This window comes from Macrobrachium rosenbergii, chromosome 57 (assembly GCF_040412425.1).
Source record: "Macrobrachium rosenbergii isolate ZJJX-2024 chromosome 57, ASM4041242v1, whole genome shotgun sequence".
NCBI lineage: Eukaryota > Metazoa > Arthropoda > Malacostraca > Decapoda > Palaemonidae > Macrobrachium > Macrobrachium rosenbergii.
This window is the reverse complement of record NC_089797.1, coordinates 4,880,098-4,901,924: the sequence shown is the minus strand read 5'-3', so window position 1 is coordinate 4,901,924 and position 21,827 is coordinate 4,880,098. Positions and strand designations below refer to the sequence as shown.

Sequence of the window (21,827 nt, the reverse complement as noted above, 5' to 3'; positions counted from 1 at the left end):
TTTTTTTTTTTGACATATAATGCTCGTCATTTTTCATTTGCTTCACATACAACGTTCATTGTTTTTTATTTTTTTACATACAATGTTCATTTTTTATTGTTTTCACATACAACTTTCATAATTTTTAATTTTTTTTACATACAGTGTTTTCATTTTTCATTATTTTTTACATGCTTCATCATTTTTAATTTTTTTACATACAATGTTCATCATTTTTATTTTTTTTACATACAACGCTCATCATTTTTATTTTTTACATACAACGTTCATCATTTTCAATTTTTTTACATACTTTGTTTTTTCTAGCAATTATTTGCCTCTAGGAGGTTTTTGTAACGTTCCACAAAACCTATATATAAACTACATATACTGGATTAAGAAATTGTGGGCAAGGAACTTAAAAATGTATTATGACGTTTATAATCTTTTTATTGCTGATTGTCTGTTATTGTTTGCATTAGATATCAGCTTATTAAAAAATTTTACAGTGTTAATTACTTTGTATATTTCTAAGGTGTGTATATAAACATACATACATATATATATATATATATATATATATATATATATATATATATATATATATATATATATATATATATATATTGCGTGTGTATACATACATATATATAATTATAAATTATATTTTTATTATTTAGTATTTAACAATGTTTTTTATACTATCTGTCAATTTAGTTCATGTTTCTGTAGTTCCATATGATAATGAAAAATTATCTAATAATAATAAAAAAATTATCGCTAATAATAATAAATAAAATAATAATCCAAAATAATGACTAATTCCTCCACGTCCCTCCCCCAAACAGGAGGTGCGAGAGCTGTTGTCGGGCTACCTGGTGCACAGCGTGCAGCTGCAGCCCTCCAACGGGTCGGCGCGAGTCCTCTTGGCGGAGCCAGAGGTCCTCGAGACGTGGGCCAAGTCCAGCCAACACACCCTGAGGGGCCACAAGGTGACCATCTCGCCCTCCAACACAGAAGGACTCCTGTGCGTCGCCAGGCTGCCCATCGCCTACTCAGAGGAGGAGTTCGGCTCCCTCGTCGCCTCCTTCGGCGAGGTGTCCTACTGCTTCCTCATGAGATCTGAAAAGACAGGTGAGGAGGAGGAGGAGGAGGAGGAGGAGGAGGGGCACGCCGTCCTTGGGAGCTGTGGAATGCTCTGGGCATATCCCACTGAACCCAGTGACTTTTGACTTTAATATAAAGTGAATTAGGTACCAGGTAATCCTGATAAGTTGTGGTGGGTTGCAAATCCTAAAGAGTTGCTAAATCCACTATCTAGAAGGGTACAATCCATTTTATATATATTATATATATACTGTGTGTATTTTATATAGTATATATAAACACATACACATGTACGTATGGATGTATACATGTATACCCAATTGATTGGAGATTGACTGGTTGCTTGCAGAATTAGGTCTAAGACTGACTTTGTTTTATATGTATATACACACATACATACATATGTGTGTATGTGTATATATAAATATATATATATATATATATTATATATATATATATATATATATATATATATATATATATATATATGTATGTATATATGGACAGGGATAGATAGATATATGTATACTCAGTTGATGGGTGAGTGACTGGTTAGTGGCAGAACTGGGTTTGAGACAGTCTGCATTGCCTCCATGGCTGTTAAATACCTTTATGGATGGAGTGGTACATGAAGTAATATGAATGACAAAATGACAGTACACATGGGCACAAAGCTGTGGGATGAGAAAATGAGTGCTGATTGAGAACAGTCAAGAGAAACTATGTAAACTAGTGAAAGAGTTTAAAAGTCGAGTGTAATGGGAGTAAGAGGGTCAATGAAAGCCAGGAATAAGGAGCAAATGAAAGTTAATATGGCAGTTGAAGAATGAAAGTTGTTGATTCATACTGCACGAATTTGGGAGTAATTATCAAAGAGAATGACAGAATGAGAGAAGAGGTAAGTATTAGAACATATGAAGGAAGTGCTGTCGGGAGGCCCATACCATCAATAAATAATTTCAAATTAAAATTAAAGGAAGCGTTAAATAAGTATTGGAAAATGAAGGTATGAAGAGAATGCCAAACGTTGACGGTATAGGAGGAAAGGAACAGTTGCGTTATTGTAAATATTTGTTGAATACGTGTATTTTTTTCCTTTATAAAATTGCTTCCTGTGTCCATTGAACTAAAAAATGCTCCGAAGTTTAAAGTAATTACAAATACTGGGTTAAAAACCATTATTTTCCTGTTAATTTCTCTTCATCATTGGCAAATATAATTTTTTTTAATCATTAGTCACTGACCTTGGGAATGTAGACACATTTTTTCAAGTAGATCCAATAATTCCTTTTATTTATATTGCGTGTGCTCGAGAGAGAGAGAGAGAGAGAGAGAGAGAGAGAGAGAGAGAGAGAGAGAGAGAGAGAGAGAGGTCAGAGTTCAGACCAGCTTAATTGCATGCCATCCTCCCTTCAGTTATTAATGTGTTAGGGATCGGTTACTCTCTCCTTTCCTCATGATCATTATCATGCTTCCTCAGCCTACATCCCCTCCTCATGTAACCCAACATCCTCCTCAGAACCCCTTCCTCCCTCCTAGCTCTATATTATACCCCTCATCCCTATCCCCATCCTCCAGATTCACTCAGACGGTCCTCCTCCTCCTCACAATATTTTTTTCCCATCCTTCATCCGTCCAGGTCCTTTTTGCCTGTGTGTTTTTTTCCTTGAGGGTTTCAAGTTGCCCCGATTTCATTCCAGTATAAATCTAGAGTTTCTTATTCTTTATCCCTTATTTAACTTTTTCCTCTTCCCTTAAATCCGCCGAAATTCTGTGTTTGTTTCTTACAACGCAAGTCAGTTTCGTGTAAATTTCCATCGAACATTTCAACTGGAAATTGGTAATGAAGATCCTTCAGTCCACACAATTTCCAAGTGGTTTAAGGTCTCGTAAAATTTCCCAAATTAAACTCGTTAAATTTTACTATATTTTTCTCGTCTTCCTTCATCTAACTTCCAAAGTTTCATGTCCACTAAGAAATTAAATTTGCCTCTCTGGTTCCAGTTTTGTACGGTGACATTGTACTCCAAAGCTGTTCTCCGTCTTCATTTTAGCTACCAGTCCTTTATACCATTTTTCCTTATAGATGCCTGTTTATTTTAATTTCCGTCACATGCATTAATACCATTGCCAAGCAGGTATCTGTAAATGTTCGTCGATTATTTTTCTAGCTGCTTTTTCATTGTTTAACTCTGATTGGTCAGTTTTTATCTATTAGTACGGGTTCCTTTTTTCACTTCTTCGCTACAAACACACACATATATATATAATATATAATTTACCGTTTTCGAAATTATTATTAATCTTATTTGGGCCAAACTGAGATCAGCATTGTCAGTATCATTACATTCGATCAACACTGTCAGTATCATTACATTCTACAACGCAAAACAACTGATTTTCCTTCTCATATCTTGACAGTTCTCTGACAAACGTCATATGCCAGGGCTCGCGTCTAGCTCCTGCATAGACTCATAAGTATTCCACGTTTCACATTGCGTTTTTCACTTGCTTCAAGTACAACCCCCCAGTACTGCCCCCCTTTCCATCCTCTAACTTATTTTTGTTATATGGAAACTCAGTGGTCAGCCCGTCCCGTCGGCCTCGTGTTTGAAAAAAAAAATACACTCCCCCCAAAAATATATATATTCCCCTCAAAAAAATTTTATTCCCGCAAAGAGAGGGGAGAGTGATTTCACGGTCCTGTGCAACCCGGAGCGATGGGCAAATTGAATCTCCCGTTTTTGTTTTGAATTGCTCGTGTATTAGTTTGGGGTTAGGTCCCCCCCCCTCTCTCTCTCTGTCTCTGTCTCTCTCCCGAAGTTTTAGGCGGTTGAACTTCCTGATTTGATAGTCGTAAAGATCCGTGGGGGTGCTATTTTGCTTCTCTCTCTCTCTTTTTTTTTTTTATTCCTGCAGTTTAATTACGGATCTTAACGTATGTGTATGTATGTGCTTTTACCGTCCTCTAATTATTTGCTTCATTTTAGTAATAATTTATATGCATATATATGTGTGTGTAGACATATATATATATATATATATATATATATATATATATATATATATATATATATGTTCATATACGTATATATATATATATATACGTGTATATATATACACACACACACATACACAGTATATACAGACACAAATAAACATCTCCATTTTACATCTATAGAATATTTATGCATTTTTAGTCGAGGGAATTATGGTCCAACTCTAATTATTAAAGCGGCGTTTATTGAAAATTAATGTACACATCGTTATTTTTATAATCATTGCAGTTTAATTCTTAAAAATGCCCGTTATGCATAAAATAGCAGTCATTCTAAATATAACTGTCTATACATTAATTATATATAAACACTGCTTGAATATATAGAATTAAAACAAAACACTTTTAAGTAATCGACAGCAGCAAAAACGATATATGTTACTAAAACAAGTGAAACAAATCATTAGAAATAATATTTCAAAGTTATACCACACTTTTAGTTCTACTGATTGGTCGTATGCTCACATAAACTGAAATTCCCCATTCCTTTTTGTTTTTACAGGTACCTATAACTAAAATGTTCAACATTATATTGTTACCTTATAATAATTTTATTTACAGTAATTTTATTTTATAGAATTGGACATTATACTCCATGCAGAATAGTTAGGGATATCAGTGCAGTTGAAGAACTTGTTTCATAATAATAATAATAATAATAATAGTAGTAATAGTAGTAGTAGTAGTAGTAGTAGTAGTAGTAGTAATAGTAGTAATGACACATGGCGAACCTGCAACGATGCTATAATATGGAGAATGAAAAGCCACAGTAGTGTTGAAAATATTCATGTACAGAGTTAAAAACTATTCAGGAGAGACTTTCAGATACTATTCCGCATCCCTCATCAGTCCTACTCTGTACAAAAATATTTTTAACACTACTGTGACTTTTAATAATAATAATAATAATAACAACAACAACAACAACAGTTGTGTCATTTGAAGATTCCCCGTCATTCTCTTTATGCGAATTGGAGGAAGAATCAAAGTCAAGAGTTTTAATTTCCGATTTATCACTCTCCCCTCGACTGACAATTATACGAAATTAATTGTTTTTCTCTCAGACGTACAATTATATTTTCGGGGAAACGCGGTTTGTCCATTTTTAGTTTTCTGTCAAAGAGAATTATTATTGTGACGGCTTTGTGTGACCGTCCGCACTTTTTTCTGTCCGCCCTCAGATCTTAAAAACTACTGAGGCTAGAGGGCTGCAAATTGGTATGTTGATCATCCACCCTCCAATCACGAAACATACCAAATTGCAGCCATCTAGCCTTAGTAGTTTTTATTTTATTTAAGGTTAAAGTTAGCCATAATCGTGCGTCTGGCAACGATATAGGCCAGGCCACCACTGGGCCGTTGTTAAAGATTCATGGGCCGCAGCTCTTGCAGCATTATACCGAGACCACCGAAAGACAGGTCTGTTTACCGTGGCCTTGATTATACGCTTTAGCGTCTGTACAGAAAACTCGATTGCGCCGAAGAAACTTCGGCGCATTATTTACTTACGCATATTTTCAACTGTCCAATCATTTTCTTGCTGTGACAGTGCAGTACTAGGACCTGATTGTATTAATGTACTTTATTTTTTATTCATGACATGACGTTGAATACAGCACCATTCCTACTTACTGCTTAATGTACAGTTTTGAAAGCATAGATACTTTTGTAACTCGTGTATCTTAATTTTGTGTGCTATATGGTTTCTGCATTGTTTATCCCTGTATGCGGCCCTGACTGAAATAAAAGATTTATTATTATTATATTATATTATATTATTATTATTATTATTATTATTATTATTATTATATTATTATTATTATTATATTATTATAAATAATTCGGAATGCGATAAGAGTCTGCGGTCTTTTTACAAAGAATTTAACATTTCTGAACATACGAAACTCTGCGGTTCTTCGTCTGCTCATTTCACTTAAGATTTCGCCTAGGGTTGCAGTTCAAAGTACTGTATAAACTTAGAATCAAGTTAGTAACACCATCAAAGGACATTTATCGTTATGGGTCTGTGGGTAATGAATAAAACATGACGTTTGAACAAAATGTTATGCAACTATCATCAAAACTTACCATATCATCTATCCTTTCTTATGGCTTTATATTTTGATTTCTGGGTACATTTTTGATGTTAATGAAAGATTTGTGCCTTTGTCTGAAAGATACTGTACTTTGTCTCAGTCTTTCATTTCACGTATTTATACAAATAATTATCCCATGCTTCATCTCAACGTCAGAATTATACTGTATATATTTTTACATCATTTTCGTTTCATCAAGACATTATATATTTTAATGATGTACACTGGCTAGTGATTGGGGGTCACCAGACATGCAGGTGGTCGTAAAAGATGGACAGCATCACCCTGTTGAGATTCCTGCCTTTAGAGGGCCCTTCACCTTCCCCACACACACACACACACACACACACACACACACACACACACACACACACACACACACACACACACACATTCCTTGCTAATTGCACCATTATGAGCATGAAATCAAGGAATGATTCAATGGAAAGGTTTAGATTGCTTTCGTAGTAAAATAGTGAGATTTGTAATTGTGTGTGTGTGTGTTCATGCAGTGAGCTGATTTCATATTTTGCTTATGCAGTCACTACAGATGAGTACTGTGTATGAATCCTGACTACTCAAATGCTCACCCAAAGTTGCTTAAGACTGATACAAGCTAAAGATCATGGAATAATTCTGAAATACTTGATCTGACCAAGATAGGGATAGCACATCAGTTGTAGAATATGGTAACTAACAACTGTCCAAAAGGTTCAATTCTGAAGTTGTGAGGGTAGATGGACGATGATGAAGCTATGGTCACAGTCAACTAGTCTGATGGTTTCAGTATCGTGCCCCTGGAAAACTGGCTGTTGAGAAATTGGTCAACAGTGGATTCAATTCCTCAAGGGTAGGTTGCCCGGGAAGGTGGAACTGTCATGGCTTGATCTAATTGCCTGCTTTACCCACAGCTACAGTTGCTAGGTTAAATGTGTTCATTAAAAACTACCCCTGTTAGTGAGCAACAAGCATTTCTTTTGCATAGACACAAGCCCTGGCTTCATGTACAGTGACCTTAATAAAGGCAAACTCTTGATCCAACACCTATTTTTGCATCCTTAACAATCATCCCAAAACAATTGTGGAGACAAAATGCCAGGTGCTACATTCACTTTCAGAGTCTTAAAAGACATCAGATGTTCTGTGGATCTAGCTGTAAAAAGTGTGCTGAAGAACTGGTAGCCAGCCAGCATACATGTGTTGTCCCAAAAGCAGTTATGACAACCAACTAGCTACGTCCAGTCAAGTTGATGTAACAAAGAACAAAAAAGGCACACTGAAAATATAACAGAACTTAATCATGCCCGTCCAGGCCATGTGCCACTTAAATTAAATGCCAACCTAAGGGGTATTACACTATAACTGCCAATGGGGCACTGCACTATGATACCTTAACAAAACTAATGACCAACAGCTGTGATATGCTGTACCTACAGATATTTAACCCTCCTACTATATAATACTATGTAATTCACTTCCCATATTCTGAGTAAATTGAAAAAATCACAGTCATCAGTGCAAAACCCATGTCATTTCACATGTTTGCCAAGCTCATTAACTGATGATGTGAGTAAGGGACCTTTTAGAAGCAGAATACTCAACTGGGCAAAGGTAATAATTATTCTTTAAAGAACACCAATATCTCAGTGAACAGCTGTTCACAAAGCACTATGCATTTTTGATAGAAAAGATGATTGTGAATTCTCTGGATACTAATTTATTTCACATACACCAACCTTTTAAACTGACATCTGCCCTGTACTTATGTGATTAGCTGTATATTAGTGAATTTAATTAATACAGTTTGCTTATCTCAACCCTTGAAAGGAGCAACGAATATTACAATTCCCTTATAACAGCCCCAGATATTAATGTATTAAACATGTTTGCTTAACCTCTGAATGTAATATATTCAACCTTGCCATTTTGTGTTTTGTTTCAACAGGTGAAAGTAAAGGCTATGGCTTCATCGAATACGTAACCAAGGAGGTTGCCCTCCAAGCTAAGTCTCTGCTTGACGGGCGGGAGCTCATGGGAAACATCCTGGTTTGTGACTGGTTGGATCCAAGTCACGTGACTTTTGCGTCACTTCACTCCACCTGTCTGTATGTGGACCAGCTTCCCAAAGACTACAGGGACATGGGTGAATTCAGAAGGATCTTTAGCAAAGTGACCAATCCTCCTTACTGTCAGGTAAAGAATGTAAAGCTTAAGAAATTTGTTAGTAACTGTATATTTTTGTGTAAAAACAGTGTGATATATCTGTCACTGCATTAACTGCAAACAAATCAATTAATAACCACTATGACTTCACTCAGATTGCCATGCGCAACGGAGCCCTACAAGACTGGGGTCTGGTTGAATTTACAAATTGGGAAGAAGCGGAAGAGACACAGACCTCACTCAATAACTACCAGTTACGAGGCCACAATATTAGGGTGCAGTATTGCATACCAGGAGTCCGAGCAATTAACATCTATATGAAGATATTGAATGACCCGGTAAGTCTCTTTAACCTTGTAATAGAACGGTCCCAGTTACATAGCGACAGCCTAAAATTGAGTTGAGAATTTAAAGGCATCCCTCTTTATGTTAATATCCTTGTATGTTCTCATTACTTGAAATGTTTGTGCTTTTAATGTGTTAGTGTTAGTATTACAGTATTGCTTACAAGTTGTTGTACAGTTGATGGAAGTGATTTATTCGGCTTCCCTTAGGAGAGCATGTTTGGAATAGGCATCCTCATGAGCTTACCTACCCAAAACCTCTTAGAAATAGGAAAACGGATGGAAAAATGTGGGGTCTAACGACATGAATTAATAGACACATCACTTGCACTGCTAAGTTGAGTAGTCTGAGGGTTGCTGACCTCTGCAGTGAATATGGGACCCAGAAAAGAATTTGTCATTACAAACAGTCTGACGTTATAAAAAAATTTGTCAGACTTCTGCAGAGGATTATCACTCAAATTTAGTTAAGCTAGACAGTAACTGGTGAACTGAAAGGAGATATTAAAACCAGTATGTATAAGCCTGAAATTATATCCATTGCCTCTGCCTTTGTTTACTAAGTACAAACAGTTAAATCAAGGGTAGGCAAAAGAGAAAGATCACAACAATAGGAGCTGCAATGTGTAGGTGAGGTACCAATGTAACAGTAAAGGAAAAAACAAGGGAAGATATCACTCTAGACACAGGATACTTGGAGCCAAGTGCTTACATAAACTAGGCACATTAGGTGAGAGTAAGGAAGAAATTGTTCATATATGCATCATACCATATATAGCGTGTTTTATTTAGGCGTAAGTGGATAAAGAATAAATGGCTTACAAGAGACTGGTAAAAAAATCATGAATTCTGACTAATTTTGAGCCAGAGTCAGTATTCTATAAAGGGCAGATAAAAGGCAACTTTCATCTACGGACCTGGAGTTCATGCGAGTGCCTTTATTTCCGGGCTTACTTTGTAGATTAATTTCAGTATTCAGGCTTGAGTTTTAGCATGCTAGTACCTGTGAAAGTGAATGTTTTGGAATTGTACACTTTGAATATGTCAGCCAAGATGCAGCTAATGTGACTCTAATAACAAGTTTGTTTGGTCATATTTTATTATAAATTACTGTGGGTCACAGTTTTATGCTCTAGCATTGCAGCAGTCCACTCATAACCACCATTGTGTTTTATCGACAAGTTTTGTTGTTTTCCAGGGTCTGAAAAAGAAATCCGCTTTGTTGCCAGAACCTCCAACAAATAAAGTATTCTCACAGCTACAGAATCTCACCAAACACAACCCTGCATGTGAGTATATAAAGGACCTGAAGTACTTCTTTGGCCCTGGCTTTTATTTTTACAATCTTTTCCAGAATGTTTCTTAGAATAAAGGATCATCATTTTACATTTTGTAGGCTTAAAGTGAATTCAAAAATATTTTTGACATATGTGGATTATATCCTCAAGACTGACTGTTAGTTGAGTGCTTTCATTTTCTCCTCAGTTGCTACCAGCCTGCAAAATATCATCTTGACCCAAATACAAAATTTAGGCGGTGGGAGAGCAGAGGGGGCAGGGCCACCTCCCCCTTCAGGGCCTCCAAGAGGAGCAAATAGACCTCCTGCAATACGTCCTCCTCAGCCTCATCCTCCACCACCTCCGTCACCCACTACTTCAGCAAATGGTCTGAACAGCAATGCCCAGGCAGCTTTAGTGATTCTCTTAGCAGCTCAAATGCAAATGCAGCAGCAGCAACAGCAACAACAGCAGCAGCAACAGCAACAGCAGCAGCAACAGACGCAACAACAGCAACAGGCACAATTACAACAGACTAACACAAATTCTAACCTTTTGGCAAGTCCTCATGTACTTAGTCTTCTTCAGTCACTGGTTCAGCAAGGAGACCCACAATCTCCCCAGCCAGTAAACCCATCAGAAGGCAGAAATGGATACCCATCAAGTAAGGTCCAAAATAATGGAAGCAGTTCTATGAAAAGCAGCTACAGAAATGGGTTTACTAAAAATGGCACCAATAAGGTTACCAAGGTAAGTCCTCCCCCCTCCCAAACCATTTTTTTATAGTGTACATTCTGCTGATAAGGTTGGAAAGGTATAAAAGTTGTGCTGAGATTCAAGTATTTCTTTGTAAATGCATCACCATATTACATTAACATTACATACATACATCTATGACCTGTATAAAAAAAAACTCCTCTAAGTTGTAGAGTATAAAAGGAGTTACTTGGAAAAAGAGGCTCTGTTTGAAGAGAAGCTCAAAAGGTTGGGGATATCTATGACAGTTTCATTTAAATAAAACTCCACTTAAAGAGTTACTGTTAAAAGGGAACCATGAAAGACTAAATTAGTGCTTTTTCAGGAAATTTGTGAGGCAGTTCTATTATTCATATATGCATATTTTGCTTTTTTTATATATTGCAGGGCCCACTACTTCCAACCCCTGGTTCAGGGCCATACAATGGAGGATCCTGGGAAGAAGAAGCTCCAGCTGTGAATGGTGTTGAAAGTGAGAGCACCTTGGGTCCATTTCTCTCTGGCCTTCTAACCAGTTTGCCTGGGCTATCAGTTCCCAAAACGACAAAGGATGATCTGCAGGGGACCATTTCAACTTTGCTTTCAAATGCACACAACTTACAACAGTTACTGGGGTCTTTATCACCAGGAGAACAAGCACCTGCCCCACCACCTGTAACCCTTGCCCATACCCACCCAACAATGGTACCTGCAGCCCATCCACCTATGGTATCTGCTACCGCACTCTTGCCTCCTCCACCCCCTCCCCATATCACAACAACTGCTCCACCACCACCTTACCCATCCAATCAGCTGATGTCCATGTTGCTGACTGCAGCTGCCCAGCACCCAAAGCCCGCCCTGCTTGGTGATGGTCCTGTTCGTCACGACCATCCCAGCCATTACTTGCCCACCCATGTTGCTCCCCCTCCCCCAACAATGGACCAACCCCACCCCTCCACCAGTATCCTCTGCCCCAGCCTTCATATTTGCTTCCCCAGTTTCATCTAGAGTAAGTACTACATGGTCTCCTCCTCCCATGGCACCCCCACCTGCCATGTTACAGCCTCCTGTGCTTCACCCATCAGCTCTGCACCACCATCCCAGGCTCCTTAACCCCCTGTACCTAACTCCTGCTAAGGGAATGGGACCCCCTCCACACACTTTTGTCCCTCCTGTAGGATTTTCCACTCCACCAACTGGTCAGAAGCGCAAGTCAAATCATATTCTTCCTTCCCCAGAGCCCAGTCCAGAGAATGGCTATGTTGGACAGCATTCCCAAGGCCTTGGTGGTCATTATGCAGACTCCTACCTCAACAAGAAACTGAAGAAGCACTGAATTTGAACCAAGAATTATTGTTTGACTTTTTGTTAGACTGCATTTGCAGTCTCAAAGAAATTCAAAAATGTAAAAAAAAAATTAAGAGCCTGGTTTGGAAAACTTTTTTTTTTCAGTGCATTCGCAAATTTTGTCTGAAGAAGGACAATTCATATATTATCACAAGAAAGCATACTTACGATATTTACTTTTCTAAGCCCTAAAACTCTCATTTGGTCCTTATGTAAGGCTCCTGTTACAGAAGAAATACAGTAGTATTTTCTGGAATCTATTTTCCAGGTACAGTACTGAACTTTTTATTACCATTTAAAAATAGGTTTGTATCAACTACAAAAAAAATGTATTTTTGCCTAATCCTGTGTTCAGATTTTTTCTCCAGGGTTTACCAGTTTAAAGCCCACTGTTTTAATACAAGTTGGGACCACTTATTATAATGATTATTATTATAGAATGTGATGGCTTGGACGGTTTTGGGATGGGATGGGCATTACAGAAGTATCCAAGTATATATTGTGAATTCTTATTTAGTTTTTATTATATTTAGATATATAGAAAAGATATACTATACCATATCGTATGTACACAAAGCAGCTGCGAATTCCTCTATTATGATACAATAGTAGTTATTGAAGAATTTCAGTATACAAAGTACAGTATATAATTAAAGTATGTATATCAAAAATATACAAAATAGAACTGGTGTAGCATCTACCGTTTACACAAAACAAAGTGCCTTTCAGAGCAAGAATAGTCAATATTTTAGCTGCTTTTTAATTTATTCAGATTTTTTGTGAATAACTGACTTTGATGAAATTTTGTATGAAGTCTTATTTTCATACTGGTGTATTAAAGGGGTGGAATTTGGTGGACTTGTATAAAGTAATATTCACATAGTTGCTGGTTTGGGGACTAGCAGATGTTTGTTGTAATGGATTTGGATATTTTAGAAGTGTTAGTTTTTATTATCGAAGCATGACATGTCAAGCTTTTCATCCTTTTGATGGGACGCTGCGTCTCATTCCCATCTGTCGATTATCCTGCTGGAGTTTGTATGCATATGAAGTGTACTGCTGCTGTACTACCCTTGTCTAGTTTAAGGGCATTAGGTATTATTATGGATTCAAAGAAAAGACTCTGGAGCCAATAGGCATTATATTATATATATCTTGTAGTTGAGCGTTTGATTAGTTGTTTTTGAAAACACAAATGCACTAGTCCGAACTCCTGGAACATTGCTGAAGAATAGTTTCTACGCTGGTAGGGGAGACTGGACATCGGAGTTTGTCAGTCTGTGTGGCAATATGATGTGTGGCAATACGGTTCAAATTAACTTTTGAAATTAATCAAGTGGTTTCTGTGTTGGAAGCGGTGGAGACGGAACAGTAGAGTTTGCTTATTCGTGGCATTATCAGTAAAATCAACTCTTGAAACGCTGTGACTATAAACTCTTCAAAAGCTATGTACTTTTTAAACTGTAGTCTCTTTTTGCCAAGTTTCATTTAATTTAATGGTAACCTTAACAAGAAATTACTGGTTCCAGTTTTTCTGTAAAGTGCAATGAAAGGTGGGTGGATCGCGATACATTTTATATATATATATATACAGTATATAATATATATATATATATATATATATATATATATATATATATATATATATATATATATATATATATATATATATATATATATATATATATATATATATATATATATATATATATATATATATAAATTATGTACATACACACTCACACATTGGAAGCCTTGGGCAGTGGTGAATATTTTATTTATTTAATTTTTAAAGGTACTATTTATAATGCAGGTGTATGTTCACAGTGTGTAATTTGATGTATGACCATTGATGGTTGAATTCTTTTACAGAATCATGATGTGTCAAAATTGGAAAGGGTTTTTAGAGATATGATAGTTTAAACGACTGCTGTAGACTCCTTAGGCATTACTCAAAGAAAAAACATGACATGTTAGGTAGATTGTGAAGAAAGAGTATTTGAGACATGATTGTTTTGGATTGTCAAAGTTGGTGAATTTATGTAAACACAAATTTAGATTTTAGTATTGCATCTTCTCTCTCTGTCCCTAAATAAGGCATTATCAACATATCTGTTGGTGGAGCTACAAAGTTTTCAACTGTAAATAATATATTTTAGTGTGAGGTTGCTGCAGAGGTTTAAATTGTTTAACAATGTTGTTTTTCATATCTAAATTCATTAGTTTTTCTTTGTTAAGTATTGTGGAAGAACTATGACTTACCTGTTGGGCAGAGCCAGTGTCACTGCTCAAAAGGAAGCCATGCTTTGCCAAGTTCCCTCTCTTATTGGTTGTGTTTATCTGGGTATGGAAAACTTCAGGGAACACAGTGATTCATTTGTCACTGCATGACAGGTTTTATTGATTTCTGTAAGTTTTCATCATTTTTTCTTAGAATTTAATTTATTATTGTAATACGGTTTAAGCCAAAATTGGGCACATTGCAGTTATGTGCATGTAATAATGTATAACATTTAGGTTTGGGAATTCTCTTCAGAAATTCCATGTAACAGCAAAGTGTATCACTGGTCAGTGGTTCAGGATGTTCAATTACATGAAAGCACGCTCATGTAATCACTGGCTTAGAGCAAGTTGCTGAGTGGGGTACTGGGCATTATTAGTGATAAGACGTTATGCAAAGTTAGTTGTAAATAGATATTTTTTTCCTTTTTTACCAATTGATTTCTGCCTGTTTTCATCATAATTCTAACAGACGTAGTAACTAAGCTGAATCTTTTGTACGATTTCATAGTCTGCGTTTCCATACTGTTTCATTTCCTGCGAGTTGCCTCTAGTGACAGTTGTGCAGTGATTATGTAAGGCATTGTGAGAAAGTTCTGATATATAGATGTAAACATGAGGAATCTTTATATTGTAATTGCCTATTGTAAGTGATATGGGAGGTACCTTTTCCTTGCGGCTTTTAACATTTCATTAGTCTTTTGCTTTTTGTGTTCTCTCTGCGCTGTCTTACAAATCACGCATGTAGTAGTGGTAGTATATTGGCTTCATTTCAGTGTAGTGGCTTTCTTCATATAACTGTTGTCTTCCTTCCTCCCTTCCCCGATATACACACTACTGTGGTCACCATTCAGAATGGCTTAAAAAGGCTGGAAAGCATTTTGCTCATTTCCATATGAATTGCAAACTTTTTTCACCATGCTTAGGCTTTAATGCCCAGTAAGGGTGGGCTTTATGGCAGAAGTAATTGCAATTAGGGTTTGTAATTAGGGTATATGGAAATTGTCTTAAATTTGGTGTGCATCAGACAATCAAGATTTACTCTTTCCCTTTAAAAAAAGGTTTTGCTGAAATTTCTACAGCAGTGGCAATTGCATTTTTCTATTTTCTCCTCCTTAATCAACAAATCCAGCCTGAATACAGTAAATATGAATGATGACCCTCATAAACACGGCCTTGCTTAACTATCACATCTATTTTTATGTTAACTTTTAAAGTTTTATAGAACAATATTTTCTTTTTTTCTTTCCGTGGCATGTGTCTATTTATAAGTCGAAACCAGGAATGCCTTTTATACTCTCCTCCTTCACTGTCTTTCCAAGAATTTCCGGATGAATAAATACGACTTTGCCTAAATCATTTTTAAGAGATTTGTCTGTACCTTAAACACACCTTCAGCTGCCACAGTGCCCAGTTTGATAATAGTAGTATTAATATTAATGACGATATAAAATAATGCTATAAATAAATGGAAGTCAAGGAGGCCTTCAGATTTTCTCTAGTTTGATGAACTATTCAGGCAAGGTGTGCCTAAGGGTTAGACTTTGTTTTCCTTTTATTTTCTTTTCTGTTTCTGGGACTTTACTAATAGTTGTGAATTTTCAATGGGTGACATTTCTGCATTTCCTTCTGTATTCACATCACTTCATGGCTTGTATGCACTCTGGTTTAATTTTTAGAACGAGTCTTTTTGTCTTTCTCCTGTGTTGAAAAGGGGGGTCACCTTTGCTTCGACACTTACCGTGTGGTGTAGTCAGTGATACTGAGACTTGCACCCAAGTTATAAAGGTTTCTTTTATCAAGGAAATTGACTGTTTAAAAAGTTTTTATTCAAGGTAATAACCGACTTTTGATCCCCCATAGCCATATCCTATTCCATCAGTGAAAATCAGTATTTATTAATTCTTTTTAACCTTATCTCTATCACATGTTCATTGACAGGCAGTTTTTATGAGACCAAGGCTCTTATAGTTTCCATGGTGGAAAGGAAATATATTTAATATTTTTCACAGTTGCCTTAATTAATATTTGTTTTTTCATTTAGCTAACCTGAAATACATATGATGCAAACAAAAGTTCTCTGACATTGACTACTTTATGAGAATGGATAGTTCATCATTCTTGACTATTTTATGAGATAGTGTACCATTCTTCACTCTAGTGTGTGAATGAATAGTTCATCATTAATGCTTTCTGCAAGACGTCCCTCAGACACAAACACCAAGAAGTGGATCTTAATTTAACGAAAAGCCTAAATATGATAATCTCATATTTAGTCAAAGTCTAACTAAGGAAACAAGATATGCTTTAATGTATTTTGACAGTCTTAATTCTATTTTGTTTAGCAGCAAATAGTTGAGCTATAAGGGGGAATGATGCTTGGTATAATCACTCTTGCGATTCAACTTTTTAAATCTCACTGGCCGACGCAGAATTTGGTCAGAATCTGTCAAACGACGAATAAGGGCTGATATCATCCTTGGAGTAAGTGATCCTACTAAGTAACACTCCACATATTTCTTCTACTTTGACCATTTCTTGTAACACTGTCTTTTGTTACTCATTAAGGTTGCTGTGCTTCCCAAGCCTGTGGGAACGCACAGCTATGTTTACTACAATATATGATATATATATAGTTACCGACTTTTATTTCATTGCCTTCGAAGTACACGTCTTTCCTGTATCCTGTATATGTTGTTAATAATTTTATGTTATTTATTTGGTTGATCGGACAAGATGTTTTTGACTTGACTTCTAGCCTTTTTTTTTTTTTTTTTTTTATTTTAAAAGTAGTTTTCTGTTGTCAAACTGTAGTTTATTTTTTTGAATATGTGACTTATATACTTTCTATTAAGACACATACGTATGTTTACGTGGTATGTGCAAACATTTCTTTGCTATGCTGTAGATACGCAATCGAAAAACAGCATGCTATGCTTAAGACTTTGATTACTTGTATTTATTGTGTGAATAATCTTTCAAAACATTTTCTACTTCACTAAGAAACGAACAACATCGCCACAGCAACACTGTAGAAAAATATATGATACTATTTTTATGAAAATGAAATGATTTAGTTTTGCAACACACTACATTCTTCATACAAGCTCTTGACCTTTGAACTTTCCACTCAGGCTCCTTCTCTATCTGACATTTTCAGTAAATTATGGCTATATCCATTCAGGTCTCTCCAACCTGGATTTGTAAAATATTTTCTACTTTATGCAGAGTATTTAAGAATCTACCAAAGATGATATGATACAAAAAACATAATAATAAAATATGAGTCAAGAATTATTTTTTTTTTCTTTTCAGCAGTGTCTAAATGATGTATATATTCACACAGAATGTATGTGTGCATATAATTTTCTGTGTATATACATCCAACAAATTTATGCATTCTCCAGATCTTGAAAAAAAAAAAAGTGAACATTCCAGCTTTACCATTGACGTCTTTAGTACTGAAACATGGCAAGACTTACTATTACATAGGTGAAACTTACAAAAGGAGAAAAGAAAAGTTATTTACTGAGACCTTACAAATTTTTAATGGCCTTCCTATATTCCTTATGAAGTGTAAATTATGCCTTTAATGCCATTTTTAGTCAGGGTGATTACCAATTAACGTACATCCACATATACAGCTATCGACACACCACATGTCAAATAACAAGCTTCGGTTCACTGTTGTAATTTCAGTTAAGAACTTCTGCACAGATGTTTTACAAGAAACATTGGATGGGGTAACAGAATGGCCTCACCTTTCCTAGGCCTAGAGAAAAATCTACTGAAGGGGACAAACCACAAAAGTACAAAGAAAGAAGTCCATAGGGCTTGGAAAAACTGATAAGTACAAATTTCATGTGCTCAGTGACTTTCTGCAGAGACTCGTTACAATGGCTTATCTCTTCATCAATGGAATTTTAAACCAAACAATGATGATGTTTAATGTTTTTTAAATTGAAAGTTTTTTTTAGTTTCACAAGGGACGGTCTCCGTTCAAGACCTCGGATAAATAGGTACTGACTGAATACAATGAAATGCAATGAATTAGGAAAAACATTTTTCAAGATTGTAAAATGTACAAGGATTCCAAAGTGTTTAAAAAATTTTAAAAACTGTTCCAAATGCTAAAAGGCACAAAAAATTATTACTGATGTATAAACGGGTGCAAAATCACTGTTCACAAGTTCTGCCATTCTACTGACAGGGAGATGATCCTTATCTAGATGTCAGAAATTGGGATACATCTCTATTTGAAGTCAGTGGTTCTTGTTTGTATATGTAAAGGTGGCTAAGCCTTGAAAGGTGTAATTCAGAAATGCCTACTGTACTATGCATTCATCCTAAAACCAAAGACAAGAAACTTAATATTGAGATGTTCCTCAATTTCTTACCCTTGAACAGAAATGTTGAATACGGGACAAATAATTGCAAAACTTGCCATCAAGAGAGGGATACTGTATATATAAAAAGTGGAAACAATATATCTATATAATCAGTATCACTGATGCAGCAATTATTATCAATGAAACAAAATTAATTATATGAAAATATGCTGTGATGCATATGGAACAAGCCAAAGGGATCAGAAACTCCATACAATGGAATTTCAAGTGTGTGTACACAAAAAGTGATAAGATCCGAGAAGAGTACTACATTACAATACAAGGAAATTACAAATTAGGGTAAAAATATCGAGCCAATAAAAACGTACATAGAGTTGAAAAGGGAATAATAAATTTGATGGTAAATGGGCAAGGCACTTCAGCATTTCAACCTTTCAGAAAGGAGTTGTGGTAGGTAAATAAAAATATTCATTAAATATACACTGAAGATAGTTTCATGTGGTTATGTATGACATAGTATAAATATGAAAAAATACCAACAGCGATAATTAACAGTGCTTCATGAGGTGAGTATAATGTGCTTCACGAGGTAAGTATAACAACTATAAAGCTGGAGTAACATTACATACGGTAAGTAAAACTTAATTACATCTGTAAGTATGCTGATAAAGGATGTTATTTGATGAAGAAATGTCACTTCATGACCATAACATTCAAGATGGTTCTCCAACCCTCTGATGACTTCTCTAATGCCCTACACCAAGTGTACATCACAAAAGCATACAATTATAGAACCTATTCAAGGGCACATCTGAAAAAATTTATCCAAGTCCATTTCTGCCTAACTTAATTTTCAAGAGGTTGCTTTGTAAGCCACATGACTTAGGTATATATGAATTATATTTACAATCACAGTGCACATTTGGGAAAAAAGCACATTTTGGATTTTTTCTTAAGATATATACATCATTTGAAAATAAAGGCTAAAGGTAAGTATACAAAAGAAGGAATATACAGATTTATTAATAGTAATTGTGTACCTAACAACCAACATCATCAAAGTGTAAACATCAGCAAACTACATTATTTTCAAGGTACTGAGACAAGTTTTGCAAGGTCAAGTACTGGCGTTTCAAGAAAAATCAGTGTTGATGGACTTCCCTCCATCCTAAGTGATTTGCATGGATTGGTCAAAGTCACTTGATGTAATGGTTATAATTACACATAATAGTATCTATGAGGCTGTGAAACCGTACGTGTATCATACAGAAACGGCAGCAGCAAAATGTCATGAAGCTCTTAAGTAAAAAGATGTCATGTAAATTCTACCCATAATTGATGAGAAATAGTAATTGCTAATAAATGTTAAATTTAATGATTCTTTTGTTAAAATTTGCACAGCTTACAATGTAACTGTATAGCAAGCACACTATAATAAACTACACCAAACTACTTCAAAATAAACAGCCAGTTCCAAAGTGAAACTTCCAAACTGGTTACCATTATTCAGAAAGTAACATAATTGCAGTAACACATGGGTAAAAAATTAAATTTGAAGTGTGGGGGGACTTGTTGATTACTTCTTGTCTTGTTTGTGTTTTGAGCAGAAAAAAATCAGGTTATTTTCCATTTAAAGCTTTGTAATTTTCAACTCCTCAATGATATTACTATTGATATTATTAATATCAGTAAAAATACTAAAAACTATTCTTTACACCTGACCAATCCTTCAAACTGAAGGTCCTCTACAATCTGCTCTTTAATCAGTGAAAACTGAAGAAAGGTAAAGTTAAAGATTATAGACAGGAAATTTGAAAATGACAAAAAAGATTTAAAGTAAAGATCAGAAATCAGTGCAGCTGGGAACAAATGAACACTGCAAAGAACTTCTACTACTGTGTATACAGCAATGAAAGCTACAGTCTCCTCCACAAGCTTCTATTTACTAAAGTAATCCTCGCTTACCTCTTTCTCTCTGAAACAATTCCAATTCAGCTCAGTTCTGTTGTGTCCCCTGTATGGCTTCTGTGGGTGTAAATTTAAACCTTTGGTGGTCTATCCAATCTTACCTACGTCAGGTCACCTTCTTGAAAACTAATGCAGGAAGTCTTTTGTCTTTGAGATCTCTGGCATGGGGCTTTGTTAAAACTTTGTTAGATTCTGTTGCAACACTTCTGAAAAAAAAATGTATCATTAAGGCCATGAATTTTAACCCATTGCTATAGGCTACAGGTTACGTACATTGTTTAAAAGGCATCCTCAAACTAAAAGCTAAAACCCGTTTTTCATTGGGTATCCCATAATTTTAATAAATATATAACTCTCGGAAACACAATGCCGAATAGTTGGCACCAATTATAATGGCCAGGCATACCTACATTAAACACAAGACGAGTAGGCTAGGCTACATACAAAGGTCTATTTACAATGACGAAAAATAAAAGAAATTAATCAAAATCGGCGAACCTTTTACTCACTTCCACTAAAATGCTTGTACATTCAAACATCTCATCGACTGACGAATCGACTGACGAATGGAAAATAATATTAACACATTTTTTTTAATTAACTACGCCAACGCTAACCTAGTCTAATAATTCAAATATCAACAACGGGTTACAAAGCTTATGATCAGAGCTCCCATAAACAAATAAAATCAGCCACCTTAAACAATGAATAACTATTACAACAAGGACACTGCTTACAATCCAATGGACCCATACGAGCCTTAGTTATCACATTAACACATGCGCAAAACTAAATAAATAAATACTGAGGTGACATATTGGTTACGTCATACGAACTGTCACTTGTTCACGATTTCACAATTCAATCAAACAGTATTGCCAGCATCAAAACTATTAGTCCCTTGGTTTTACGCAAATTTTATGTGATAAAAAGATATTACAAATTCTACCAGTTTACAGTAATATTATACTAGTGCATCTTAGAAATACCGTGCATATTTATAAACGATCTTTTCATGCCATTTAGTAACCTACAGGCAGAAGTTGAACGAACACCAAACTGGTAACAATGAGATGATTTAGTTTACTTACTGTTACACAGTTGCGAGGAACGAGTTAGTG

General features: G+C 35.6%; 1 protein-coding gene and 1 long non-coding RNA gene across 2 annotated transcripts; one reads left to right on the top strand and one right to left on the bottom strand.

Annotated features, from left to right (window-relative positions):
- Window positions 1-809: 809 nt before the first annotated feature.
- LOC136836944 (ribonucleoprotein PTB-binding 1-like) lies at window positions 810-12,150 on the top strand. Its single transcript, XM_067101465.1, has 6 exons — window positions 810-1,113; window positions 8,186-8,433; window positions 8,559-8,741; window positions 9,946-10,036; window positions 10,233-10,774; window positions 11,168-12,150. Exons 1-6 carry the CDS (start codon window positions 1,095-1,097, stop codon window positions 11,768-11,770), a joined length of 1,686 nt encoding a protein of 561 aa, XP_066957566.1. The 5' UTR covers window positions 810-1,094; the 3' UTR covers window positions 11,771-12,150.
- A 5,768-nt stretch (window positions 12,151-17,918) lies between these two features.
- Window positions 17,919-21,556, bottom strand: LOC136836945 (uncharacterized). Its single transcript, XR_010852510.1, has 2 exons — window positions 21,403-21,556; window positions 17,919-20,912 (listed from the first exon to the last, which is right to left on the bottom strand). It is a non-coding gene; the product is annotated as an uncharacterized lncRNA (long non-coding RNA).
- Window positions 21,557-21,827: the final 271 nt, after the last annotated feature.

Bases quoted from the DNA above. Each gene is read 5' to 3' on its own strand.
- LOC136836944 (XM_067101465.1), top strand. The intron at 8,434-8,558 runs GTAAAGAATGTA...GACTTCACTCAG, and splicing joins CCAATCCTCCTTACTGTCAG to ATTGCCATGCGCAACGGAGC. The intron at 10,037-10,232 runs GTGAGTATATAA...TTTTCTCCTCAG, and splicing joins CACCAAACACAACCCTGCAT to TTGCTACCAGCCTGCAAAAT.